The sequence below is a fragment of the Phoxinus phoxinus genome (genome assembly GCF_949152265.1).
Source record: "Phoxinus phoxinus genome assembly, chromosome: 21".
Classification (NCBI taxonomy): Eukaryota; Metazoa; Chordata; class Actinopteri; order Cypriniformes; family Leuciscidae; genus Phoxinus; species Phoxinus phoxinus.
In genome coordinates this window covers 7,077,297-7,103,189 of record NC_136896.1, presented here as the reverse complement: position 1 = coordinate 7,103,189, position 25,893 = coordinate 7,077,297, and the positions used below count along the sequence as shown (strand labels likewise).

At 37.6% G+C, this 25,893-nt stretch overlaps 1 protein-coding gene across 8 annotated transcripts in view; it reads left to right on the top strand.

The window, feature by feature from the left end:
• LOC306989625 (uncharacterized protein) overlaps nucleotides 1-25,893 on the top strand; it is a 70,245-nt gene that overhangs the window by 14,777 nt on the left and 29,575 nt on the right. For 2 of the 8 annotated variants that reach the window (XM_079595477.1, XM_079595478.1), the window contains exons 4-8: nucleotides 3,885-3,938; nucleotides 9,330-9,366; nucleotides 10,717-10,824; nucleotides 11,219-11,329; nucleotides 16,586-16,692. In XM_079595477.1, coding sequence (XP_079451603.1) covers nucleotides 3,885-3,938; nucleotides 9,330-9,366; nucleotides 10,717-10,785 — 160 coding nt within the window. In that variant the 3' untranslated portion in view covers nucleotides 10,786-10,824; nucleotides 11,219-11,329; nucleotides 16,586-16,692. Of the gene's footprint in view, nucleotides 1-3,314; nucleotides 3,394-3,884; nucleotides 3,977-9,329; nucleotides 9,367-10,245; nucleotides 10,364-10,555; nucleotides 10,825-11,218; nucleotides 11,330-16,585; nucleotides 16,693-23,842; nucleotides 23,940-25,032; nucleotides 25,164-25,893 lie in introns of all 8 variants that reach the window. The other 6 variants (XR_013795678.1, XR_013795679.1, XR_013795676.1 and 3 more) reach the window with 6 other exon arrangements.

Genomic DNA, 25,893 nt, shown 5'->3' with positions numbered 1-25,893 from the left:
CGTTAAATAACTCTTGTCAACACAAAGATTTTTTTTTCTGTGGTTTCATGCTCACAGATGCTCAATATTGCTGAATCTGGAGTGGAATCCCTGGAGTCCCTTTCATGTTTGAAAGAGCAGCACACAAAAGGCACACTCATCCTACCAGGATTTTCCATTCCTCCACATGGGAAGTCTAAACACCGCTGTGCAAGCCTCCAGATTCACTATAAATATCATAGATCTTTAATTCTACTATTGTTTGGTTTACGATCACATTACTGTCAGTAGACTCACAGGCCACTTCATTTAGATGTTTTGACATCACTTAGGCTTTTCCATTTTATACGAAGTTTTTCCAGTTGGTTCGGAAGAGAAGGCTGGAAGTCTGTGATGAATTACGTTTGTTTGATTCATTCTCTATTTTTCTCCCAGTAGGAGGGTTGTGCTAAAATAACTTCCTTTAAGTAAAGTTTTGCCATGCTTTTTTATTTATTTACTTTATTGCAGATTATAGCGCTAAACTGAACATGTTCACAAATGTAAACACGTTTAATACACAGAGCAGAGCGTGTGTTCCCTGGATTTGTCAAAACCATAGCTTACGCCCCGCCCGCGAATCCCATTTCTTTCTTTTCCCCTAATCTCCTGTACATTTGGCTGGAGCGTTTGGTAAATCAGTTTCAGTTGGCTAATACAAACCATACTGTTGCTCTCGATGCTTCAGGCCTTTTCAAATAAGATTAGTGGACTTCACATATGGTTGTTGATCCTCCGGATTTAAAGAGCAGTTAAAATATTTCCCTTTAATGTGTCTCCATATCCGGCTTGATAAGACCGTAATACCCGAAGACATTAAATACATGCCGTGTATTTAATGTCTTTGGGGCTTACAAGCTTCAGTGAACAGCAAAACACATGAGCATAGACAATAATGATACAAAAGCCTTAACAGCATGCAAAATGCCTGCACAATCGCTCCAACCCCTCCCCTTTTTCATTTACAGAAGGACAACTAAGCAAGCTGTTGTCTGGCTATAGCAATGCCTTCAAGTCTAATGGAATCTTGTACTTAAGTCACTCGGTGACTGTCTTGGTAACACCCTCAGGAAGCAATTTTTCTATGTAAGCAACAGGTATACAAGAACAGGTCTTATTTACTTGAATGGGGAAGTAATGAAATGTCCAAATTTGTTTGTCAAAATTATGTTTCAATAATACATTTCAAATCAGCAGTAAAATTGTGCATATGTTGGCTCTTAAAGGGTAACTCTCACCAAATTGCAACCTAGGCTATTTTTGTTAATCTACCCGAGTCAAACATTCGTGTAAAAGCATCATTAGAATGGAAACGCCACTTTTAAGATTGACCATTTTTTAGTTTTTGGTCAAAATGCTTTTTGAATGGGAGTGCATGGGGCACTACAATGATAGCATCAAAATTGCTATTTTTAAAACACTAAGGAGGCTCGACACAACATGAAACTCGAAGTGTCACCAGGGGCTCTACACATGAACTCGAGCATTGACAACATTGTGTGTGTACACAGTTTACTTCAATGTTGGCGAGAGTTACCCTTCAAGGTCAAATAACACTAACAAAAACGTTGCAATGCTTCTATCAGCTTTCATTGACACTCATTTCTACAGCAGCCAAATTGAGTATTTTAATTTCTCCCAATTATTTAGAGTGCTGTGTGATATTAACTCCTATACTGACTGGCCAAACTTTTCTTAAAAATCTGTCATTTAATATGCTTACAGATGAATGGACGGATGAACATTTGGTCAGGTCATTGTTCCTTTTTTTTCTTCTTCTTATTTTTTTTTGCCTTTTTCTTATTTTTTTTGTTGACTTGTGTTGTCAACAATCCATGCTCAAGGAAAATGGGAGAAGCTGTTAGCCTCTTCTTCTTTTTTTGGGGGGAAATATTGGTTTCTTAGTTTTTTTTCCTCTTTAATTTCCCACAGTGAGGGTCAACTTTCAACAAGTTGTTTCTTGTCAAGAGCAACCATGACACAATGCAGGAATGGGACATTTGAGGCATGCGAGCCACATCTGAGCAAAAAGTCTGGGAGGCTGATGACAAGAGAGCTGGTGTTGACAAGGAGCACTTCCTGGCCACAGGCGATCACTTCCCCTATCAGAGCCATTCTCCGAAAATAATAGGTTTGCAATGTTGAGACCGATATTCCGTCAATTACGTATATGAAGACAAAAATACAGTACATACATATGAGAACACTAAAAAGCCAGATGCCTTCAGTGAAATACACACATAAAACTAAGTGGCAATCATGCACTAAAAAGAACACAAACCCAGAGGTTTAAACATATCGCCATATGAACATTAACATTGACAGTAAAGGGAAAGAGAGACTGGCTACATTGTAAAGAATGAGCAGACACTGACGGACAGATGGACAAAACAGATGGAACCATACTTCCCCTCCTTTAGTCTCTAACACACGCACACCAAACCATCCACATCACACAACCATCCACACATGGTTGTATTTTCTCATGAGCATTGCCAAAAAAGCTGGTTCCTTCGGAAGGAAGTAAACCATCTTCTTTTGCTCGAGGCACAACTTTGATAGTTCTGAAATCCAACCACTTATGTTGTCTTGATATCTTTCAGCAGCATTCCAATTCACTCATCTGTTTCTCTATATGTGGCTGTGATGGTTTAGTTTAGAAAACTGGCTCTTCAGATTTCAGTGTGTGCCTCCGACATCTCACCACGTCCTCTGAACTGGCTGAATTAAAATGGTGTAAATTGTATGCTGCACGCACAAACCATTTCCATGTGAGGAGTTGTACAGGTGCAAATGTTTGAATGCTTGCAGAACATTATATTGATGAATCATGATTTGCACAAATATGTGTGTTTGCATGGATAGTGAGTGACACCCATTGTCTGTGTTGCTAATTACCCTTGTGAACCTCTTTAAACCCTCACAAACTATCTTCCTGTGCCCCTTACAACACTTCCAAGCTTGCCTCTGAAGTCCATCTCCTCTTGTCATCTGTACTCATTGTTATCTAATCTCAAGCAGTTGGGCTTTAAAATCCCTCTGAGTAGGCCAACGCACTTCAGATTACAGTCTGCAGCGTCTGTTGTCTGGATTTTCTTCCAAACTTCAGCTTGGACCTGCAAGTACCATTAGCCTCTCCGCTGTCACCCTCAATGGGACAGATAAGACTCACTGGGAGGGTGAAAGCAATGGATGCACAAGGATGGGCTTCACATGTGTCAGTTTCCACCCTTATCCTTCCTGAGACACACTGGCTCTTGCTTGGCTATATTTACCCTTCTCTCCTCCTGTAACAGCCTGAACCAAGGGGCCACTGTCGGTTTCTTGGCATCCACACAAGGGCACCGAGTGATATGGCCTTCTTCAATCTACAAGGTGCGACTGAGCTTAATGCACTGGCTGTCACTGAGTCCTATCTAAAGAGCTTTTAACAGTTCATAAAAAAAAGAAAGAAATCTGTTTAGAACACTATTATTTTCTAGTAGCCATTGTTATATCCACTTGAAGTCCACAGTTTGAAAGCACTGTATAATTTTAATATATATTTAATTGTTTTTCTCAGAATACAGTATGATATTGTTCACACTTTCTTAACCCGCATGCTTTTTATTATTTTACATTTTTTACATCTGAATGACCCAAAAAGCTATTTTTATCAAATGTACTTAACATCATTAAGTATTGGGGTGATAATTCATTACTTGTCCAAATTTTAAAAACAAATGTTTTTAAAGTCTCTCTGTAAATGGGCCACAAGTTTTGCATGAGTGAGAAATACTGCACATAATTAAAAGACTACATTTCTCTGAATGTTGGTGTAGCCCATGCTAAATTAAATGTTCCTTTGTATCTGTGTGATTTCACAGTGAAGTGCCGGAGAGCCAGGGGATGTGGGCGGGACCTGTCAATCATCATCAAAAGTGAGGGGAATTCCACGTTTCTTCACAATTAATTTAATGTGAGTGACATCACACCAAATTGTTTTGATTCATCATGTAAAATCTCCCTCATTCTCTTTTGTTGTAATTGGTCAGATGGCAGCATTAAAGTACCTATAATGACCCCAATGTTCATCATCTCAAATGCTTGAGAGGTTGAGGAATGGAAATGAACTTGGACATTCTTTTGTGAATTTATACACTAGCAAAAAGCAAAGAATTATGAAGTTGAAGTCGACATTTAAGTTGGCTATCCACTTTTTAATTTGATTTCATTTGGAGTGCCACAAACCAAAATTTGGCACATTAAGAAGGCATCGAACAAGAGAAATGTCCTGGTAATGAAACGTCTGTTAAATTTTCAACAACCAATGAATCACACCAATAGTGCATCACCAGCCCGTTATTGGCTCATTTGCTGGGAAATTCCTACCTTCCAAGGAAAATGGCACTGTGTTTTAAATGAATGGAAAAGTACTCATCTGTACCTTCCCCTCTCTCTCTCAGTCTCTCTCTCTTTACCAGTATGCCTTTTATTTGTAAAGAAGCCAAAAAGTGTAGTCCACTTGCCAAGAGGAAGTTTAGGGCTGATTGCAACCATGATTAAAGTGTTTGTTTCAGACTGCTGAATAAATCCATTTTGCATGGTTTGCAAATAAATAAACAAATAAAGAGCTGTTCACAAGTTCCAAACTGAATAAAGAAAAATATGATAAAAGTAAATATAAAGAGTATCTTGAATCCATGTGTTCCTTTGTTTTGTATTCTGTCTTAATTGCGCATTACTGCAGGGTTGTTATTCGAGGCATAATTAAGACCTGCTTAATAATGCAGTCAATTGATTGATGAACTCATTCATGTTCTGTCAATAGAGCTGGCACAATGGTGTGTGTGAGAGAGAGAACAAGAGAAAGCAAAACACCCTTTAACCAGCTGTATCCCATCAATGTCTATCAGTCGGTCCAGTCTTTTGAAATGTACTTACTCTGGATTATTCACTTGTTCTTCTTGGTTTCCAGCGATGAAACAGGAAAAGTCCAGACTAAATGCATCTTCAAATATGTTGTATGTTTTCAAAGAAATATATCAGCCAGAAATGAAAATTCCATCATTATTCCTTCCCAAATATAACTCATGACTTTTCTTGCTTTTGTGGAACACAAAAGGTGATATTTTAAAAAAAAAAGAATATTCCACCAGTAATTTCATTATCATGAAAGTAAGAGGAATGAGGCTGTCTTAATCTAAAATGACCAAAACGAGTCCACAAAAGGTGGTTGTATGACTTGTGTACTGAATTCTCAAGTCTTTGTGCAATAACTTTGTGTGAGGATTGACTGAGATTTAAGTTGGTAAGTCTCCTTGCTGCATTCATGAGATAAATAGTGAAGTTTCTTTTGTGAGCTAATCATTCTTTTGAGTCAAACCTTTTCAGTGATTTTAGTTTGGGTGGTCCAGTTCACAAAACCGATCTGAGTAATTCAAACTCATGATCTGATTCATGAGTTCTCAAGTAAGTTCCATTCTATTTGTCACATACAGTAAAGATGAAATAAAACATAGCGCACATACTTTTATGCGTTTGCATCCTTTTTGTATCTTGAAAGCTTCTGCCCCCATTCAGTGTAATTGCATGGAGAGCAACCAGTATGTTATTGAAAATGTATCCATTTATATTACATACACACACACACACACACACACACACACACACACACACACACACACACACACACACACACACACACACACACACACACACACACACACACACAAAGAAAATCATACGGGTTTGGATTGACATGAGGGTAAATGAGCAAATGATGACCGCATTTTCACTCTTGGGTGAACTATTCCTTTAACTGGTCAGGGAGGTAAATCTAAAGATTTTTTTTTGTTATATGGAAGGACTACGCAGTGGGACTCTGGGAGTATCAATCAAGGTTGTCACTGACTCCTGCAGTCTCTCGCTTCAGTTACTGCAGACACATCTGCACAAAATTCAGCGTGAAATTGTGTGGCTCCTACACCACCAGGGCCATCTGCCTCCTTACAGTCCTGAACTACCTCTACCCCCTTCAGAGGTCTGAGCCGTGAGCTCCGGTCATACCGTTCCCCGAGGTGCTCCACTAGTAGCACTCAACCATTCGTCCCTTCCAACCTCTGAATGCCCACGAGAAAGCTCATACTATAATCTATAGTATCGGCCATTTGGAACTTCTAAACAAATATATATGTAGATTGGCGTTGTTGGCCTCCAAATACCCAAAGGATAATGTTGCTCAGAAGTTTCTCTTTAATAACTCATAAAACTTGATTGACTTTAAGCATCCGATTTGTCTTTCCTTAACATTTCTTTGGAGAAATGCAACACAAATGTAGAGAATATTGGCATACAGTAAAGAGTATAGAGCTACAAAGTGAGTGTGAATATAGGTATTTGTTTCATGTTATATATATTTGCTCATTTGCATATTGAAATCTCTGACTTGTGATTTGAAGATCTGAGTGCCGAGAAATTGTTGAAATGTTAAGATCTCATTTGGGTTATCTCAAGGAGATCTCATTAATGATATAATATAATATATAAATGTAACTTTTGTACTTTCCCTTCTTTTTTTGTACTTTCCGTTTCTATTGTTCTCTGTGTTGTATCAGCACAATATCGCTAACCTCTGGGACTCGCATCGAAGTAGGTAGTTCATTTATCCACCATGGCAAAGTTTAAGAACACAAAATAGACCTGATTGCTTTGCTGTACAAGTCTCCAAAGTCATTGAAATGCATTATGCAGCCAGTTAATTTACAAATGCTAGTGACCCAAACTCCAATCACAGTCGAAGAGAAGGTAGCCTTAGCTTGGGGCCATTTAAAAACAGATCAATACACCTGACATTAGATTAGCTCGGTAACCCATAAGGTGGTCGAATGGATAGCAGCTGACTATGCAGTTTTAAAGCTCTTGATAGACTGAAGTAATGAAACAATGGACTGAAATGCACTCAAATCACAGTACCGCCAAAGCTCACCAATACGAACAATTAGTCTGACCGACTAGCAGTTTGTTAAGGTAAATAATGCGTTTATAAATCAAATTAGACTGATCTACCTTTTTATGTAACTGACTTAAAACGTTATGACAAGTCTAAGACTAGTCTAAGCAGTTTATGCAAACCATTGCTCCCAAATCTCTTATCTTATAGGCCAGAGATGCTACATACCTAACACATGACATATAACATCAGTAATAAGGGAAAATAAGCTAACAAAAAAAAAAAAGTTTGGCTTTAAGTCAAATCAACACACCTTGCAATCGGCGAAAAAAATGCACACGAGCAACGAGAAAAGGAGAGAGTGCAAGAAAGAGAAAGGTGAAACAGAGTCTGTATGCAACAATCTCCTTTTCATGTCAAATCTGATTGTGACATTCTTGACATTTCACACCACCTATATTCCTCATGGGACTCGAGAAAGGTAATCTAGTGTAGCTGAAGGCAGATTGAGAGACATGCTAGCCTGCTTCATGGCATTCCCCATGGCTACGTGGATATCGGATTCCCTCCCTTATGCTTCCAGAGTGTTATGAGGATTTTCACTCAGTTTCCTTAACTGGCTTAGATGTTTTTATTCGTCATTTCTTAAATTGTTTGAGTTTGAGCAGGAAAGGGTGGTTTTCCAAGGGGCTCTTTCACGTTCTCAGTTAGCGAGAAAATAGGCTCTTTTAGCCTAAGGCTAACACACGGGACATATTTTGATGTTTTGGACACCGGAAAGGCCTCCACCTTCCTTTTCTATGCTGTAAGTAAAGCACTACTGTAATATTATGCCTTCTTAAGTGTTTATGTAGCATTAAAGCTGTCAAGGACACAACCTTGTTTATTAGCGATGATTGGCTAGGGCGCTAGACCTGCTGTCGTGGACGGTGAAACGTATTAGGTTCACTATATAACATTTTTCAAATTTGGATCCTAAAATGTTGTATGGCATCACGATAAACTTTATTTGAAGGAACTATTTTCATATGTGATTTTTTCTAGTAGTAAATTGGATTTTGTGGAAAGTGTTACATGAACAGGCTTTTTTATTTAATTTTCTCAGGATAGCATTTGTCTGTCATTCTCAGTGTATTTCAACACATATTTTAAAATTGTAGTTTATGCTGTGCTTATCTGCTTAAAAACATCTAAAACTATTAAAACTGTGGTTTACTCACAGTCCAAGTGCATCTCATTCCTGTTAATAAATAAAGGGAGACAACATAAACACAGCTGGCATAAACAAATAATGAAATTATCCAACTAAATATCAATTCACATTTATGAAAACTGAACGACTTATAAAATAAAGCATGGGCTCTGTGGCCTTTATTACATGGTATCCTCTCCTCTTTCTTTCCTCCAGTTCTCCAGTGGCTGCGCTGAACAAATGTGTGCTGCTTTTGGAAAGCACATCGTAAAAATGTAGAGGAATGCCAGTGGAAGAGCTTGGGTTTCCCCAATTTCTTTGACTTGAAAACGCCAAACCATAAAAATATCCGAGTACCTCCGGAGCTTTGAAAAGCAATACAGGAACTCCAGTTTAAATAGCCTGGCATGCCTTAAGCTGTAGCAAACAAACAACAACAAAACTGTAATTGCAACCAAGACAGAAATAAAATGCATTTGTCTTGGCCTCCTCATTTTTGATGTATGTGCAGTGAACTGAAAGTTTGTCACTCTGAAAGCCAACTCTGGGTATAGTGACATGCTAAAAGCAACAGTTTGTGGCCCAGAGAAGCAGAAATAATTTCCTATAAAACAAAACTATTCACCAGTGGCATTTAACTGTAGAAACCAGATATTTCTGTTGCAGCACAATACACACTTAAACCAGCCAATTATGCTTGATAAATGCTTTAACATTTTGGAGTCTTATACAAAGCTGGTGATTTAAGGGATTATTTCCATCAGAAATAAATCAACCTCATGTCGTTCCAAATTCTGTGATTCTCCTACACAAAAGGAGACATTTTTAATAATGGCGAGTTGTTCAAGTTATTCAGTGAGTTGATGAATGGTTTTGTAAAAATGAATCGTTCAAACTAGTCGACTAATTCAGTGAAAAGTTCTGACTCAGTTCTTTTGTGAATACAACATCTCTACTTCTACCAAGTAGACACAGAGTATATTTAATCCGAATGTCTTGATTTTTTTTTTTACTTAAATGTCGGGCTGTTCCTCACACAAAATTTAAACATGTCTTCAGGGTGGAAAAAAAATATGTTTATGACACTTTTATTATGCTTTTTGGCATTTTAGAGTTTAACAGGTCAATTCTGGGCTGTATTTCCACATTCTCTTCCATTATATTAAAAAAAACTTTTGTGTTCCACAGAAAAAGGAGAGTCATTCAGATTTGGAATAACATGAGGGTGAGTAAATAATGACAGAATGTTCATCTTTAATTTTTTGATTGAACTACCCCTGAATATAACATTTAATGAAGTAGATGGTTTCTGTTTTGCTCTATTAGCACCATTCATTTTGTTTTAATGAATTAGTGTAATACTGTTGTACTGTACTGTTGATAGTAATACACTAAAGTGTTGACAGATACATTTATCATTAATATAAGCAGACAGCTCAAAATCATTAGAGACTTCTCCAGATGATAAACTATGGATGATTTGGGTCATGTGCGTGTTTGTGAGTGCAGTTAAGAACATTTTTGTAGATGTGCTACCTAATATAGAGCATTAATATGAATTGTGCCTGCTTACAGTGGCCACACACATACACATGCACTGCTAAGGGAATAGTAGAGCCTATTAAAATGCATTCATAATGCGTATCCTAAGGAAACTCTCAGCGATGATTAGCTGACTAAGTGTTTTGTGAAACTCACACTGTGGACATGCCCTGAGGTGAGCTATCATTTAGAAGAGTTAATGAAGCTTTTCATACCTAATTAGCCCTCGGCAAGATGGGAATTATACAAGAAGAAAGTTTATTAGCATATGAAGCTGAAGGATTAGAGAGACTAAAAAGCATATCTTGATGGGCTGTTCGATAAAGTGGATTTGCTGTTCAATAAAGTTTTTTTTATATATATATTTTTTTTTTCTGACTGTCACTATAGAATCACTTTGAATGTCTTATAGGATAACCTATGAATGTCTTGGATTATATTTAAGCATATATTCCATTTGTGCTAATTGAGCCATGTTATTCATTTGGGTTGCAAGTTTGAGCATAGCGTATGTCATTTTCTTCACATTATTTTTAATTCTCTTTTTTAAATGTTCAACTAGGTTGCTGTGGAGGGTTGCCAGGGCATTGCTATGTGGTTGCTAAAGCGTTACAAGTTATTTTAGCTTGTTCCTATACGTTTGCTAAGTGGTTGCTTACTGGCCGAAGTCCCACCTCCAGGTGTGTATGATATTGTGGTCCCTATATGTGACCTATTATTCACCAGAAGAAATTGTAAGGTCACTTAGGGGTACATTTTAAACAAGGTTGTTGTGTCTGTAGCATAAAATTTACTATAAGTGATTTTGAAAAACCTCTAGAATTCATGTTTTTGTGAGATTTTGCTTGTTTGCTTTCACATGGTCATTAAAGACCTTTAGTGAGACTGTAATCTGGAGAAAGTTCCAGACTCCCAGAAGCCTCCGGAGAAACTCCCACCCAATGGAAAGCCACCTGCCTGGCCTTCAGTCAGTCAGAGAACCAGTAGAAGTAAGATAAGGCGGTCTCCCTCTCTTTCTCTCTCCTCATGCCAGATTTCCAACAGCAATGAGGCTTATCGGGAAGATAAGGGCAGCAGGAAACTGTGGCCTCGGGATGGATAGTGTGGATGGAGTACATCATTTGTTCAGAAAGAACGAGAGGTAGGGATCACGTGATTTCCCTCAGAGAGTTGACACTGTAGAGCTGGATTTGGAGAGAATAGGGATGGGAGTGAAACTTATGTGAGTGGTTCTGTTTATGAGAGTCTTAACATTGATTAATCACTTCTCATCTCTAAAAAGTACTTCATATCCGTTCCCTATAAATTGCTTTCTGTCTAAAAGTGTCAGCCAACTTGCATGAAGTAATAATCTTGCTGTCTGGTAACATAAATCCAAATGATTTACAGTGATGTCTTAAAAAAAGTCATGGCGTGGTGCTATTTTGGGTGTAAAGCAAGAAGTTCCATTCCCAGGAGATGCTTGATTGACATTTCCTCATATTAGCCACTATCAAAAGGTCAACATCACTTTAACAAGCATTTCTTTCCTCCAGTCAGAGAGAAAGACAAGTGCAGAGAACGAGGAGTGAGGAAGGAAGGAGAAAGGCACTGTGAAAGAGAATACACATTATTATCAGTCTGTAGTCACTGATACAGGGAGAACGGTGAGTGAAATTTTCATCAGTTAAATGTTAAATGACGAGGAGGGCTTTTTGCATGTCAAGCATTCAGCTGAAAAAAAATATATGTTTTTTTAAAATCATGAAATATGATTGATTTGTATATATTATTTGTGGAAACCATACTTTTTTTCCGGAATATAAAGTTTAGTCACACTTTAGTTTGGGGTCCAATTCTCACTATTAACTAACTAAGACTTTTCCCTCAATAAACTCCTAATTATTGCTTATTAATACTAGTTATTAAGGTAGTTGTTAAGTTTAGATATATGTATGCTAATAAACAACTTGTTAACAGTGAGCATTGGACCCTAAACTAAAGTGTTACCGAAAGTTCAAAACAACAGCAGCAATTTTATTTCTATACATTCACTTTTGATTTTTACACAATTTTTTGTCTTGAAAATATATAAATTATAAAGTGTGTAAGATGTTTTTATTAAACTGTTGGGGACCATTGGTTGCTACTCAAAATCTAGTTAATTTCAGGTTTACTATCCATATGGGGACATTTGGACCCCTCAAAATCAGTTAGACAGCCTTAAAGTCTTATTTAACACTGACATACTGTCTTATAACAAGAAAAGCAGCGTTTATCCTATAAAATGGGCAAAAACCACCAAAAATATTCCTGGTTTTAGCAGTCTAACACTGTGGTCTCAAAGCTTCAGATCCAAACCACAATTTAATCTCTACATCTCGATGGAATGATGTAATCTCAACCGGCAGAGCTTTTCCTTCTTCTCTCCTCACCCGTTCACTCCACATTCATCTCTCTCTTGTTTGGGTTAGAGAGCTCTGAGACGCTACTCGCTGTGTATTTTTTCCTCAGATTAGTATGAGTGCTACGCTTCAAAAAGATATAGATTGTAGATGTAATGACTTTGGCTTTCCCCCTGGAGCTCTCTAAGGGCTTGACAATGTTTGTGTTTGTGCTATGAGGGCAATGTGGGTTTTAACATGGCTCAGAACGGTGATAGAAAATGAGATGCTTGGTTTGAAAACACTCATGTGTGCATCAGGAATGTTTAGTGGAAAGTCCTGCTCTCCGTTTTGCACGTTTTCCCGAGGCAGTGTGGCCTGCTACCTATCAGCTTAATAAAGAAAATGCAAGGACAATTTCCCTATGCTTTGCCTCAATTGCACCAAGCCTGTGCACATCTGTGCAACCTTGGTCATATTTGTATCTTAATTGTGCACAATTTTTCTCTCAAGGCTCACTAAAATCTGTTGTAAACATTTTTTTCTGAAAGTTCTAGTGATCATTTGAGACTGTGCCACACCACTAAGTCATGTCATCACGCACTATATTTTTATGTCATATTCCAAATGTACCATGATAAAAAACACTGGGTTTTATTCATGCAAATCGACTATCGTAACTGTCCAGTTGGTGCAACTTGACACTGGTAATAACTCACAAGAAACGACACAGTATAACATTACTCTTCTTTAAACCGATTTATCCTACTATCACATTCATCCATCTCCGATCTGTGACCAATGAGGGAGGATGCGGACAGACTCGCCGTCTGTCTTGCTGTCTGTCTTTGACATTAGGCTGCTTTTATGAATGCCTGTTTGTGAGAGGGAAGAATCATAAATGGAATGATCTATTGGAAAAGGAATGGATGACCAGACAATGTCAAGGGCATGAGCCTCTTTTGAGTTATGCTCCCTCGTGCACATGTGACTAGGTGCGCATACACAATGGTTCATTTCAGAACCTTATACTCTTTACACTAACGGTAAATTCTCACCATTCCAGACTCTCCCGAGGGACACATTTATCTGGGATCCTCACACCTGCTGGATCGCTGTATCTCCTCCCGTTTTATTTTGAAACTGGATTTGATTCATTTTAGCCGGATGATGGATGTTGATATGAGCGTCATTGTGCTTCTCTGTGTGTTGTCAATCTAAACGAGACGGAAAATGAGAATTAAAAGTGTCCCGCAATTTTTAGGCATGCACGACACGTATAATTATGATATCCATCAGGGAGTTTTTGGACAGGAATCTGTTGAAGACTGAAGCCAAAAATGATATGATATTCAATTTCAGAGAATTAGTTTCTCATTTGTCATTTAGATGTTCCTTTTATCTAAAGTGATTCATAATATACTTTATATAGGTCTCCTATGAAGAATTCCTTTTGCTTTCCCAGAAAGATTGTTAATGGCCTGTGAAATCAAAACTGAAGTTTTGTTGATGTCTATTAACTTTGAGGACGTCTACATGTTCTCCTGTAAGTTGACTAACTTTTTATCAAATATACTTTTATATAACATTTTGTATTACATAAAGTTATAACATTAGTATGCATTAGTAGAGTATTTTTGTCAAATTTTCCAGTTAAAACCCCTTAAAAGCAAGACAAATTTACTTGAAGGATCATTGCGTAAGATTAATACTAGATACATACAGAAAAAATATTTTTTATATGAGTGTATTTTTTACTTGTTTTAGGTGTAAACAAGTTGAATAATAATAATAATAATAAGTGAAAGAATCTGCCAGTGCAGTCAAACAAAAAAACACAAAATACGGTCTATAAAAAACTCAGATGTATGTTTTTTCCATGTATGTAAGTATTCGGCTACTGTGGTGTATCCATGAATATGTTAGTTCTACTCATTTCTGCTTTCGCACACTTATAGCAGGGATGTATGCAAAGCATCTGTCCCTGGTGCATTACTATTGGTTGTGTATGCTTTCTACTTGTTCCTGAGCAAAATGATCTGACCCTCAAAACACCTACTGTGAGCCGTACATGACACACAGGTCGCTGCAATTTGTGTGAAACAGACCATTACATTTAGAGCTCCCTAATTTGGTACATTGTCAAATAAATAAATTAGGACCAGACTGCATTTCCTGTTAAGTAACTTTGATGTCATTTGACATTACGTCGACATACGTGATCACACGCACACATACGCTCTCTCCTCAACATAATACTTCAAAGCGTGTTGGGAGAGAGTTTAATAGAGACAGATTATGGGGAGTCAACACTCATGGCCATTTGCAGGGCTGATGGTTCACAGACTTCATATTTTAAACCAGCTCAGCTAATTTACAGAGCAAAGCACATCATTACAACAGACGGCTCTCTTTGGTGTGGGGTGCACTCATTTGGACTGTGTGTGTGTGTGTGTGTGTGTGTGTGTGTGTGTGTGTGTGTGCGCGTGCGTGCGTGCGTTTAAGATGGGTTTGTTGAGCAAAGCCAAAGATGGATGCTCTCAAAGACAGCATCTTAATCTTCAAAGTAATTCCAAGATGTTATTTTCTCCCTTTCTTTCTAATAGGGGAAAATTGGGTGGAAATCAAGAAAAGAATCGGTTGGCATGTCTCTCTAGTAGGTTCATTTGAGTGTAGTTCGACATATGTTAAGGATGGACTCAACATAATACTGTATATTACCGTTAAAAACTTAAAGTAAAGACTTTTACATTGTTACCAAAATATATATATTTTGAACTCCCCATTCATCAAATAATCCAGAAAAAATGTATCACAGTTTTCACAAAAATAAGGATAATAATGATAAGAAATGTTTCTTGACCATCAAATCAGCTTAGAATGATTTCTGAGGATCATGTGACACTGAAGACTGGAGTAATGGCTTTTGATCAAATACATATTATTATAGTCCAACGATAAACTAGAACATTTGTATTTGACTTAACTTTTTTTTTAAAGCTTATACTACTTTTAAGAATAAAAATACTTATTGGTTGGTTGGATAATTTAATTTGTTGTATAGTTGGTTGGCTGGTGTAAAACATTTTATAACTTGTCTTTATTCTGACATTTAGGAAAATATAGGCATGAATAGATTTGAAATAATAATGTGATTATTATCCTGTAATCCTTTTCTGCATTCAGTTTCTTCTGCTCTGTCCACAGATCAAGGCACAGAAGGGACAGTTAGCGCTTTGACAGTGCAATTACTTTGTGTCTTTGAGGGCCAGATGTAATCTGAATATCACATTAAGTCGGCCACCACTGCAAAGGAATGATAAGAAAATAAAACAGATCTTTTGGACTTATTGAAGTTCTTTGAACAGTAATGATAACAGATTAATTATAATGAACCACCTCAGGATCTCTGAGTACTTCTATGATCATCCGAATGGTGAGAAACTGTGTTTTGATGTATGACTTGCAGATTGTACTTTATTATCGGTTAGATTATCATCAGAATGAAGGAGGCGCCAGAATAACCCACAATGGTCCATTTCATGGACAAAGACTTCATGTCTGCATCAACACACAAAAGTCATTAAAACGAGTCAGTGACTATTCCTCTTGTTTTAGTTTTCATACTCCGCCCTTAAAACACTTCTGGAATTTATTTCCGTCTCCAAATTTAATGGCGAGAGAACACAAAGGATGGAAACAGAATCTCCAGTCAATTCCAAAACTGGAATGTGGAACTCTTTCCTGTGTTTCATGGAATCGACAGGCTGGCATGAACCGCACTGCTCTCAGAGGTTTATATCTGCCCCATCGTAACTCTTGTCATGAGTTTGACATGAAGCAGCTCACTGTTTCTTTTGTGGTTAGTAAATAGATGAAGTACTTTTTCCTTTTGAATTTTAGTTTGAGGAAAAAATATGAGATTTAAACCATGATATGTAAGATGTGTGTTTTTATGAGTAGCCTATATTTAAAGAGGCCATATTATGCCCTTTTACAAAGTCTTGATTATTATTTTTTTGGTGTACCAAATAGCTTTTCATGGCTGAATGTTCCAAAAACACATACATTTTTTAAAAACATATTTTACATTGTTGCAGTACCTCTCTTCCCGGTCTATCAGTAACGTTCTTTTTTGTTTCCGGTCTCTATGAAGCCCCTCCTTCAGAAAGGCACAATGTGCTCTGATTGGTTGGATGGGCCAGTGTGTTCTGATTGGTCAAACGTTTGAGCGTGTTTCAGAAATGTCATGCCCCTTACCATAGCTGTGAGTTTCAACACATTAATAAAGCAATTCAACCAGGCCCTACCCACAATTCTTTAAATCTGCATTGGGTAAGAATTATTTAAATGAGGAATATTGTGATGTGTACGTTTCTGGAAGAAGTTGAAAATGTAAAAAAGCGCAATACTGCATGCCCTCTTCAAAACCTTGTGTTTGGTTTAACATGACTGTCTACATTAAACTGTGCAATATGACTGACTGATTTTTTTTTTTATATGGAAAAGATAAAACATATCTGGTTTTCTCTCTTCAAGGTTTCAAATACGAGACTCCACATTAAGCTCACAGCTCATCTCCGGAACAAACTATGGAAAGTAAAGTTGGAGTTGGAGGAAGGACGCCAGAAGAACTACGGAAAGAAGTGAGTTATGTATTTGGCTGTTTATATATCCTCAGCAATGTGATTGGTTGTATTTTAAGAACATACTGCTTCTGAACTTTCCTTTAAAGCTCCAATATATGACATGTATACACACGTATTGTAATTAAGAAAATAAAACCCCTACGACGAGATGTTTACAATATTCTGATGCATGTCAAGATAGGTCAATAATTCCAGTGAGTCACCAGTCTTATAGAAGTACCAGTGATGGTTGGGTTTGAGTAATAGCGTTCTGAGGAAATAGGCTGTGAAACATATGTTTGTGGGCGATTATGGGGGCTGGGGTGGGCCTGACTGATGTGGTGTGACTTCATCAGCGGTTGATGGACCTTTCTGACCCCACCCATCACTCTTGAAGTCTTCCAGTCTCCTCCCTCTTCTTACTTTATGAATCCGAAGAACATTAATCTGCACATATTTATGTTCAGCAAAGTAGCGTTGGTCCGTCTGTGAGACTTTTTTGGTGTGTAATATGTAGGTTAGCTCTACCAGTGAGATCAATTTTAATTTTGAAGACTAGATACAAAAAAAGCAGCAAGATTGAAAAATGATGAATGTTTCATAGATTTAGAAGAATGACAGAGTTAGCTGACAGAAGAAGCATTGCTTCTTTTGACATGTTTGAGTGATGGATAAGAAGACGTTGCCTAACTGAGTGTTTTTGTGTATGAAGGTACATATTTGGGTTTCTTTCACTATATACTCATAACCATTCAAAAGAAAAAGTTTTAAATTTGAAAGAAATTAACCCTTTTATTAAGCATTGATGCATCAAAAGTGACAGTAAAAACATTTATTAAAACAAATGCATTTTTGTGGTTTCAACAAAAATATTAAGCAACACAACTGTTTTCAACAAATAATATAAAATTTTACTTGAGCACCAAATCATCATATTTGAATGATTTCTGAAGGATCATTTGACATTGAAGACTGTATTAATGATGATGACAATTTAGCTTTGCCATCGCAGGAGTAAGTTACATTTTAATATATATTAAAATAGAGACAATTTATTTTAAATTGGAAAAATATTTCACAATAAATTGGTTTTACTGCATTTAATCAAATAATGCAGATATATTCCTCAGCTGACCCAATTGAGTTGTATGAATAGGCAGGTTTCACACCATATTTTCAAATGTTTATAAGAGAAGCAACTAACTACAAGTCTTCAGCCTGACAGTATTTGTGCTGTGTAGTCAAACTGCAGCTTGATTTCATTCTGGTTACTGTATTAAATATTTCCTTTAATAACAGGCATGAATTATATTATTCGTATTGGGACTGAGAACTATTATAAATTTCATTGTCATCATGAAGTCTAATTTACATGATAATGTGGATCACATTTACATCCAAATGTTAATTTATCTACTCAGAACACAGCCAAATCCCAACTTGTAGCTGTAAACTGCTTAAATCATCTGGATTTAGTCACATTTACTGAATAAAAGGTGTTTATGTGTCATTTTGAGTGGAAAGTAGTAGATTATATTGATTCAAAGAAGTCGTATAGCAAAAGATAGTTGATGAATGGGTTTATAGGGAATTTCAACTAAATTCCACGGTTAAAATGGGAATTAAATATCACATGCAATGTGAAACAGGCTTTAGGCTGAATGTAAACAATGTTGTGTATTTGATCCTTTGCCAAATTCATCATATCTTCTGCATATTTAACTTTTAAATACTCACTGGTGGTGATATGACCAATCAGTCAAACATGACAAACTGCTGGCAGAAGCAGACTTACACACGCCAGAGGCTCTGGTATGAGAAATGTTCCCTCTGTTATTCCGCGTGTGAGATTGATTGGGTCCTCTGATGAATCTGCTGATTGGTTGGAAGAGTTGGGAGCTCAGCTGGTGGAGTCCACGGGTGCTCTCGCAGTCTGTTCATTTCACCGACGCTGTTCTTTCATTTAGGGATGCGTTGATGATAAAAAATAAACGTTAATCCAAATCGAAAGTTCACATAGAAATGTTGATTGTGCTAGGAAGAAATATCATGTCCTTTGGTTCTAGTTTTTGCGTATTTTGTGTATCAAAATGGTGACACGTAAATGCTATGTCATTATTTAAATTATCAATTTTTATGGTAAAATCCATTTCAGAGAAACCTGCCCCTATATAAAACCAGAACAAACACTGTTGTTAGTGGCTTTACGTGTCAATATCGATTAAATGCCTCCATAGTTATCTAGTTTATATATAACCAGAGGATTTGTAAGTGTGTGTGTCCAATATGGCATGGAGGCAGTAGAGCATCAGAAGGCCACTCACACCCCAGCGTTCAGCCTCTCTCCTTTAGGAGAGCTTTGATTAATGAGCTCTCATGCTATAATGAAAGCATGTGAAGAGGGGGAAGGATTTCAGCGTGACGCAAAGCTGGCAGGAGTCAGACTTGGGGGTCGGGCCTCCCTTCAGGATCAAACATTATTGTCTCTTTTTCGTGCTCGCAGTCATTCTCCTCATATTTCTCTGAGTCTGACCTGCAGTTACTCATTACCTCTTTTTGAAGTGCCTCTTGTCATGGCCGCTGTTGTCCTTGGATCTCCTCATTCCACATCAACTTCTCAGGATTTAGGCAAATACATCTATCTTCTGTATTGCGGCCTGCTGAAATGCAAACACCAATGAGAGCCAAGTGGAAAAGTTGAGCTTTCAGAGTCGGAGGTCAGTTTAGGGGTCTTCAAAGGGGGGTTGCTCAATCATTTTTTCTTTTCATGTTTTTCAGACAGGTTTTTTTATGCATAAACCCTCCAGCACATCACGCATTTGACTGTGAGAAACCTAATGCCACTTTGTAAACCAGTTTATGTACACTTTGTTTTTTGTCCCCATAAGGGAACACAGCTTATAAATCATATTAAATAGTTTTTTAAATGTAAAAGTGCAAAATGTTTTCTGTGATTGGTAGGTTTAGGGGTAGGGGATATAATACAGTTTGAACAGTATTCAAATCATTGTGTCTATATGGAAAGTCCCCATAAAGCATGGAAACCCAACGTGTGTGTGTGTGTAAGAGAGAAATGGAGCTCAGTAAATACTAAGGGTGTCACGATTTCGATTTTAAATCGAAATCGATCGAAATTAAGTCACAATCTCGATCATCGAATTCAAACATGGAATCGTCGATGCTGCCACGCTCCCATGTCACGTTCGGTCGGCTTGTCAAGCAGAAAAAAACGCGTGTTGAAATGCTGCGAGTCAACCTCCTCTGGGGGCAGCACACCCGACGAGTTGTCTATGACAACTCGAGGTATCGCACACACCGGACGAGAAGCGCCGCGGCGCGTCTATGACAACTCGAGGTATCGTACACCGGACGCGCACTTTCATGTGGCCTGCAATATTGTGTTTAAGGACATTATGGAACTCATGTTTATGTTATGAGGCTACTGTACAACGTTGCTTAGTCTGCACTTTATCTCTATCTCAGAGAGCGTCAGTTAACTGAATGTATCCTGAAAATCCGATAACATCAGCAATTTTCATTCAACCAGCTGATTTCTGTAAATGAATGTAAAACATTTATATTGCAGCAAAGTCATAACGACGATTTGAGACAAATAAATGTATATAAAATGTATTCATTTATAATAAATGTAATATAAAACTATGTGAATGGCGCTCTCTGGCGCGGCAGGATTCATTTTGAACAAGGTCCTGAGCCGTTGCTGGGCGCCGCGGACAGACGGCGAATGGCGCCGCCGATGTGTGTGTGTGTGTCAAGGGGGTAATCCATCCGCCGGAAACTGAAGCCTCCGCGGGCGCCGCCATTGTAGCAGAACTTCACCTGCTGTTAGCATTCCATTGACTCCCATTCATTTTTGCGTCACTTTGACAGCGAATAACTTTACATCTGAGGCGTCCAAAGACTCCATTTGTCCATTATTTATTTCTAAAGAAACTCGACAATGTATAAAAGGCTCCATTACCTTGTACCTTACGCCATGGCCCCGTAGAAGCCGTTTTTGTAAAAATAGGCTAACGATTGCGTCATAACTCACGCGACTCTCTGTCGCACTGTAGAGAAATTACCGTATAGACCGGCGTAGAAGCTCGCAGGCAATCGGGGGAACGTGGAGGCATTAAGTCCGATAAAGTGAAGGGAGAAGCCCACAGAGAGTGATAAAGTTGATCCTGCTGCTAGCTCATGGACAGCTAATACTCACGCTCTCCATCTCTGCGAGATTCGGAAGGAAATTATTTAGATTTCTCTCCGCACAGCTACTAGAAGACTGACAGCTGTCAGACACGTTGCTCACGTGTTCAAGCTCAGTTTGAGCCTGCGCAGTTCGCCTGGCGATCAGGAAGTGAGTGCTTCAAATGGGCTTCACTTTTCTCCGTTGAAGTCTATGGGGTCGCTGTGTCCATCTTATATACTGTCTATGGTGTGTGTATGTGTGTGTACACTCAGAGAATAAAGTGTTAGAATTTTAAAGACGTGGCTCTGCGCGACGCATATATTTATCTGTTAAACTGTTTGTTTTGTTGTGAACTTGAATGTCATCTTCTGTGAAGAAGACTGCAGTTACAAAAAATAAACTAGATCGCAGGTTATTTTGCTTAAGTTTCCAATTGACTGAAGAAGTATTATTACATTATGTTCTTAATAAATGTTTTAAATTTGACAATGTAGTGTGGTACATTGCGAACAAAGGTCAGATATTATGCATAAAAGTTTGGTCTAAAAATGGCATAGCAACCTGTGCTTAAAAAAAAAGAAAAAAATAATAAAAACCGAGAATCGAATCGAACTGTGACCTTAGAATCGAAAATGTAATCGAATTGAGGATTTGGAGAATCGTGACACCCCTAGTAAATACCAGTCGGTAGCTCATTGTTCAGCGTAACCTGCGTCTACTTCAATGTTGTGTTGAGATGACAGCCAGATTGTCTTAGCAATACTCTGACAACCAATTTCAAAACCATAACATTGTGCCAGTGAGTTTTGCCCTTGCAAGCATCATTCACTTTTTCTTCAGAGAATGTGGATATCTACCAGGCTCTCCGTCTGTCCATTCGTCCATTCATCTATCCATTGCTATATCTATAATTTTATCATTCTATCAATCTCTCGGTCCATAAGACATATGAAACCTCTATATATTTAAAAAAAAAAAAAAACGTATTTCCAAGTTTGCATTCCAGTTCATTTAAATTATACTGTGCTTCCTTACATTCAGATTTGAATAGCAATTTTGTGTCCTTTTTGTTACCTCAATTCAAATCCAAGAAATAAAATGGAATGTCAAAGGCATTCTTAATTCAGTTCTGAATGGCATTGTGAGCCCCTTCACTGATTGCACTGAACTGGAAAGAAAACTGAAATGTCTTCTTGATATTTGTTTTAGGCAAACAGTTCAACGATGTCTAGAAAACCTAAAGTAGAGCTCTCTTGTGAATGTACAGATAATGGATTGATGGGGAAAGGAGAACAAGCTGTAACTGTGGTTTGAGATGTATTTTCAAGGAGAGCGAGAGAGAAAGCAAGGAAAATAAAAGGAGAAAGATGAACGTTTTGATGGGCACTGTATCAAAGATGAGGTGGGTGGTGTAATTGGTACAGCTTGTGAGTTTTGGCGCACGGTGACCCATCGCTGGGCATGAGAGGGGCAGCATATGGCCCGCTTAGCAAGGGCTTGGCCCACCTTTACGTAACCGACTCCCTCTGTCGCATCCCCAAAGACTTGCAGGCGTGTGCTGGATGCCAAAAACCACAGGCTTAGTACTGTTGCCAAATCCTTTACAGCAAACCAAGCCAATGGTTAAGTTAAGAGATGGCCCTAGACTAAGTGTCTTTCATCTTCAAAGTTAGCCCTTAAGGATAGATTGATATTGTAACAGGCTTGTGGTAGCCAGGCTTCACACAAAATGGTGAAGTGGCCTCAATTTTTAGGCGAAGTAAAAGTGATACTGATCATTTGCACATTTGAATAAGTGGTTATCATATAAATTTAGTTTGGTAACATACATAAGATATTTAGCTACATGACTTAATATCAAGATGTGTGCTGAATATTATTTGTTTAGAACAGTAATTTCAGAGGCACATTTTCCAATGCAAAGCAAATGCATTTCTCTGACAACCTATGATACATCATTTGATCTAGACAGACAGAATAGTTTTCTTTCTGTCGGCAAAGCATGGAATCTCCTCCACAGAACCAACGCAGAAACACAAAGAAAGGATCCATTAGCCTTATACTGCACATGCATTTATTCCCGCAGACCTGCACTGTGCAAGTTCTCAATGGCAGCATTCATATTAATATTGTGTTAGACATAGATGTTGACATATCTCTATTGGAATCAGCTCTGGTTTGTGCCCGTCTGTAATACAAGTGGAAACTTGATACGTATAACTTAAGAATCCATACTTAAAATAAAACAGAAGTGCTAGTCATTGTGGAAACAGTTGTTGTAAAAGATTACTTTTTAGTTAATTTTATTATAGTAATTTAGTTATTAAAAATAATAATTTTATTAAATTATTATTGTCACTGTTTTTGAAGTTTACTATTATTGTATTGTTGTTGGTGTTAATGAAATGGGAAATGCCCAAATTCACAGTAAGAGCCTCAAACCATTGGGGAATCATTTTGGTTCTGGTGTGCCGTTATGTCTGGTCCTTACATCACTATTTTGGCTCAAATAGTTTCTGTCTAGACAAACCGTGGCTGCTTCCTGTTCAAATACTCTAGTTAGAAAATACGTCTAATTTACATAGTGAGTAGTCTCAGCCTCAGACGTCACACCCACGGACTGTTGGCTGAATGTCTGATGTGCAAGGCACAAAAATTGGAAACACTTCAGGAGTTTTGAAGTTGTCATCTGATTGGTTGAATTCCACAGGAGAAGTGTGTCGCGTTCTTTAACGGTCCGCCTGGAAACAAAGATGAGGCCAAACCCCCTTACAAGTGTTACAATGAGCGCTTATCAGGATCAACTAAACGCAGGATTATCAAAAGTATGTAAAGTAGACCTACATAGACTCTTTAAAATACGTCTAAGATTTTTACACACCGTTCTGTTATTGTAGGAACATCGACGTTACATTTTCACGCACCCAAACATGACGAGGAACAAAACAAACTGTGATTAGTTGCTTTTCATGTCAGTCAGACGGCCTCTGGGCGGACCTTGAACAATGAAAGCTGCCATGGAGTTCAGAACTTTTGCCATCAGTCTGAAGATCTGGCTATGCAAAGCTACATAGTGAGTAATAAATCTTTAACGTTTTTACACTGCCCCTTGTAAAAGCCGTGCTATATTGGTCCAATGAGGGTTTCCAATAACACGGGAAGGTTTCTTGCGCGTTCCGTCTTTCCAGCATCTCAAAGTAATTTGGGTTAAATGCAATACATTTCTCATATGTATTTACTCGTTATTTCATCTGACTCCATAAATGAAAGGTTTTGATAATATCTATGCATCACTAAAAGTGAGCGAATGTTTGATTATTACTTTTAGACTATTAAATGAACAAGGTCAAAATCAGTTTGAATAATCAAATATAACAATTTATTAAATCAGGTATCAGGTCAATTGTATAATCAATTCAAAGATAATCAATATAAAACATGAATAAAAGAAGAGATGCGAACCCAACCTGATGCAAAAAACATGAGGCTGGAAGTTTCGGTCACTCCCAGCCATCACGGGCCAGTCTAGATACAGAAAAGCCCAGATTCTCCTGCTGCATTCCATTAAATAGCCAAAACCTCTTTCATATGTTAACAATGGGAATTTACATTCAGAGTTGACACCTTTTGGGGGTAGGAGACCATTTGCCAGAGACAACCTTCCTTTGTGTGTCAGTTTCTCTAAACTTCTCAAAACCTGATTTCTTTTTGTTTAATCTAGTTGGAAATGAGACATTTGTACCACTCACTCTGAGACATTTTAAATGATACTAAACATAATAATCATTCACATTAAACCACATATATATTCTTGTGTGAGTCTTTGGTGTGAGAGGGAGTGAAACTGTATGGGGGAGGTCAGATGGTAATTTCCAGCAAGGTCCTTTGTCCAGACCAGTCTATCTCTCTAACCAGTTTCTCCAGCAATCACCATATATGTTTATACATTATTAAGATGGTGCATCAACACATCCTTGAGTTAATTATGCTGCCCTTTCATTTTCTGTTTTTTTTTTCTTTCTTTGCGTCCAAATCACTGTTAACACACCTCTCTCTTGTGTACCAGCCTGTTCTTATCTAAAGAACTGTAATTAAACTGAAGCTCCTCAGAGCTTCATTTGAAGAGGAAATGCTTCACTTTAATTACGCATTCTCTTCTGCCTCAGTCATCGCAGCTGAGGAGCGTCTACCAGCGTTCCGCTCGCTTTATCCATGTTCTGTCAGAACGGACCCACAACAAGGAGAACGCAGATCTGTAGAACCGGAATGGCTTCTAATCCACGTTCAGTCAAGCTGAGTATGTTATCAGATATCAAAGGGCATGCTGGATTAGCCATAAACGTGCATTAACAAAAATGTTATTGTTGGATCCCAGCTGGGCCCGAACCAGTGCAACAACCTGGGAGGCCAGTCTGCATGAATGCGGATGTTAGAGGACCTTTAAAGCAGAAGATACATGAATGGATAATGGGGGACAAGTTAATTGCATAATGCTTACTAAGTCTTCCTGTTATAACTATTGAATTATTTAAAAAACACTTACTTGCGCAAACGTAAAGATAAATCTGTTTTCTGTTGTTATCTTTAACTGAAGAGAAACAATTTATTGTAATGCCAAGCTTAATGTTTTGGTCTTTTTGCAACAAAACAGCAATATTATGCCCATACCTGCTGCTTTATTGTGGGACGATGGTTGTATTTATTTATTTACTTACTTTTTAAAATATTTTTTTGTTTTGTTTACTATTTTAAATGTATTTATTTTTATTTTTGCTTACTATTTTTATTTTTTTACACATTTTTTGTTTACCATTTTTATCATATCATTTATTATATTTAGAATATCAGTGAATCTGGCAAGATTTAATGCACAAGGTTTTATATACAGCACAATATTCGTACATTTTAAAGCATTACTAATATTTTTAGTATTTATTTTTGTTTACAATTTTTTTTCATTTACTATTTTTAAAAATATTTTTTATTATATCAGTACATCTGGCAAAATAGAATGCACAATTTTTTAC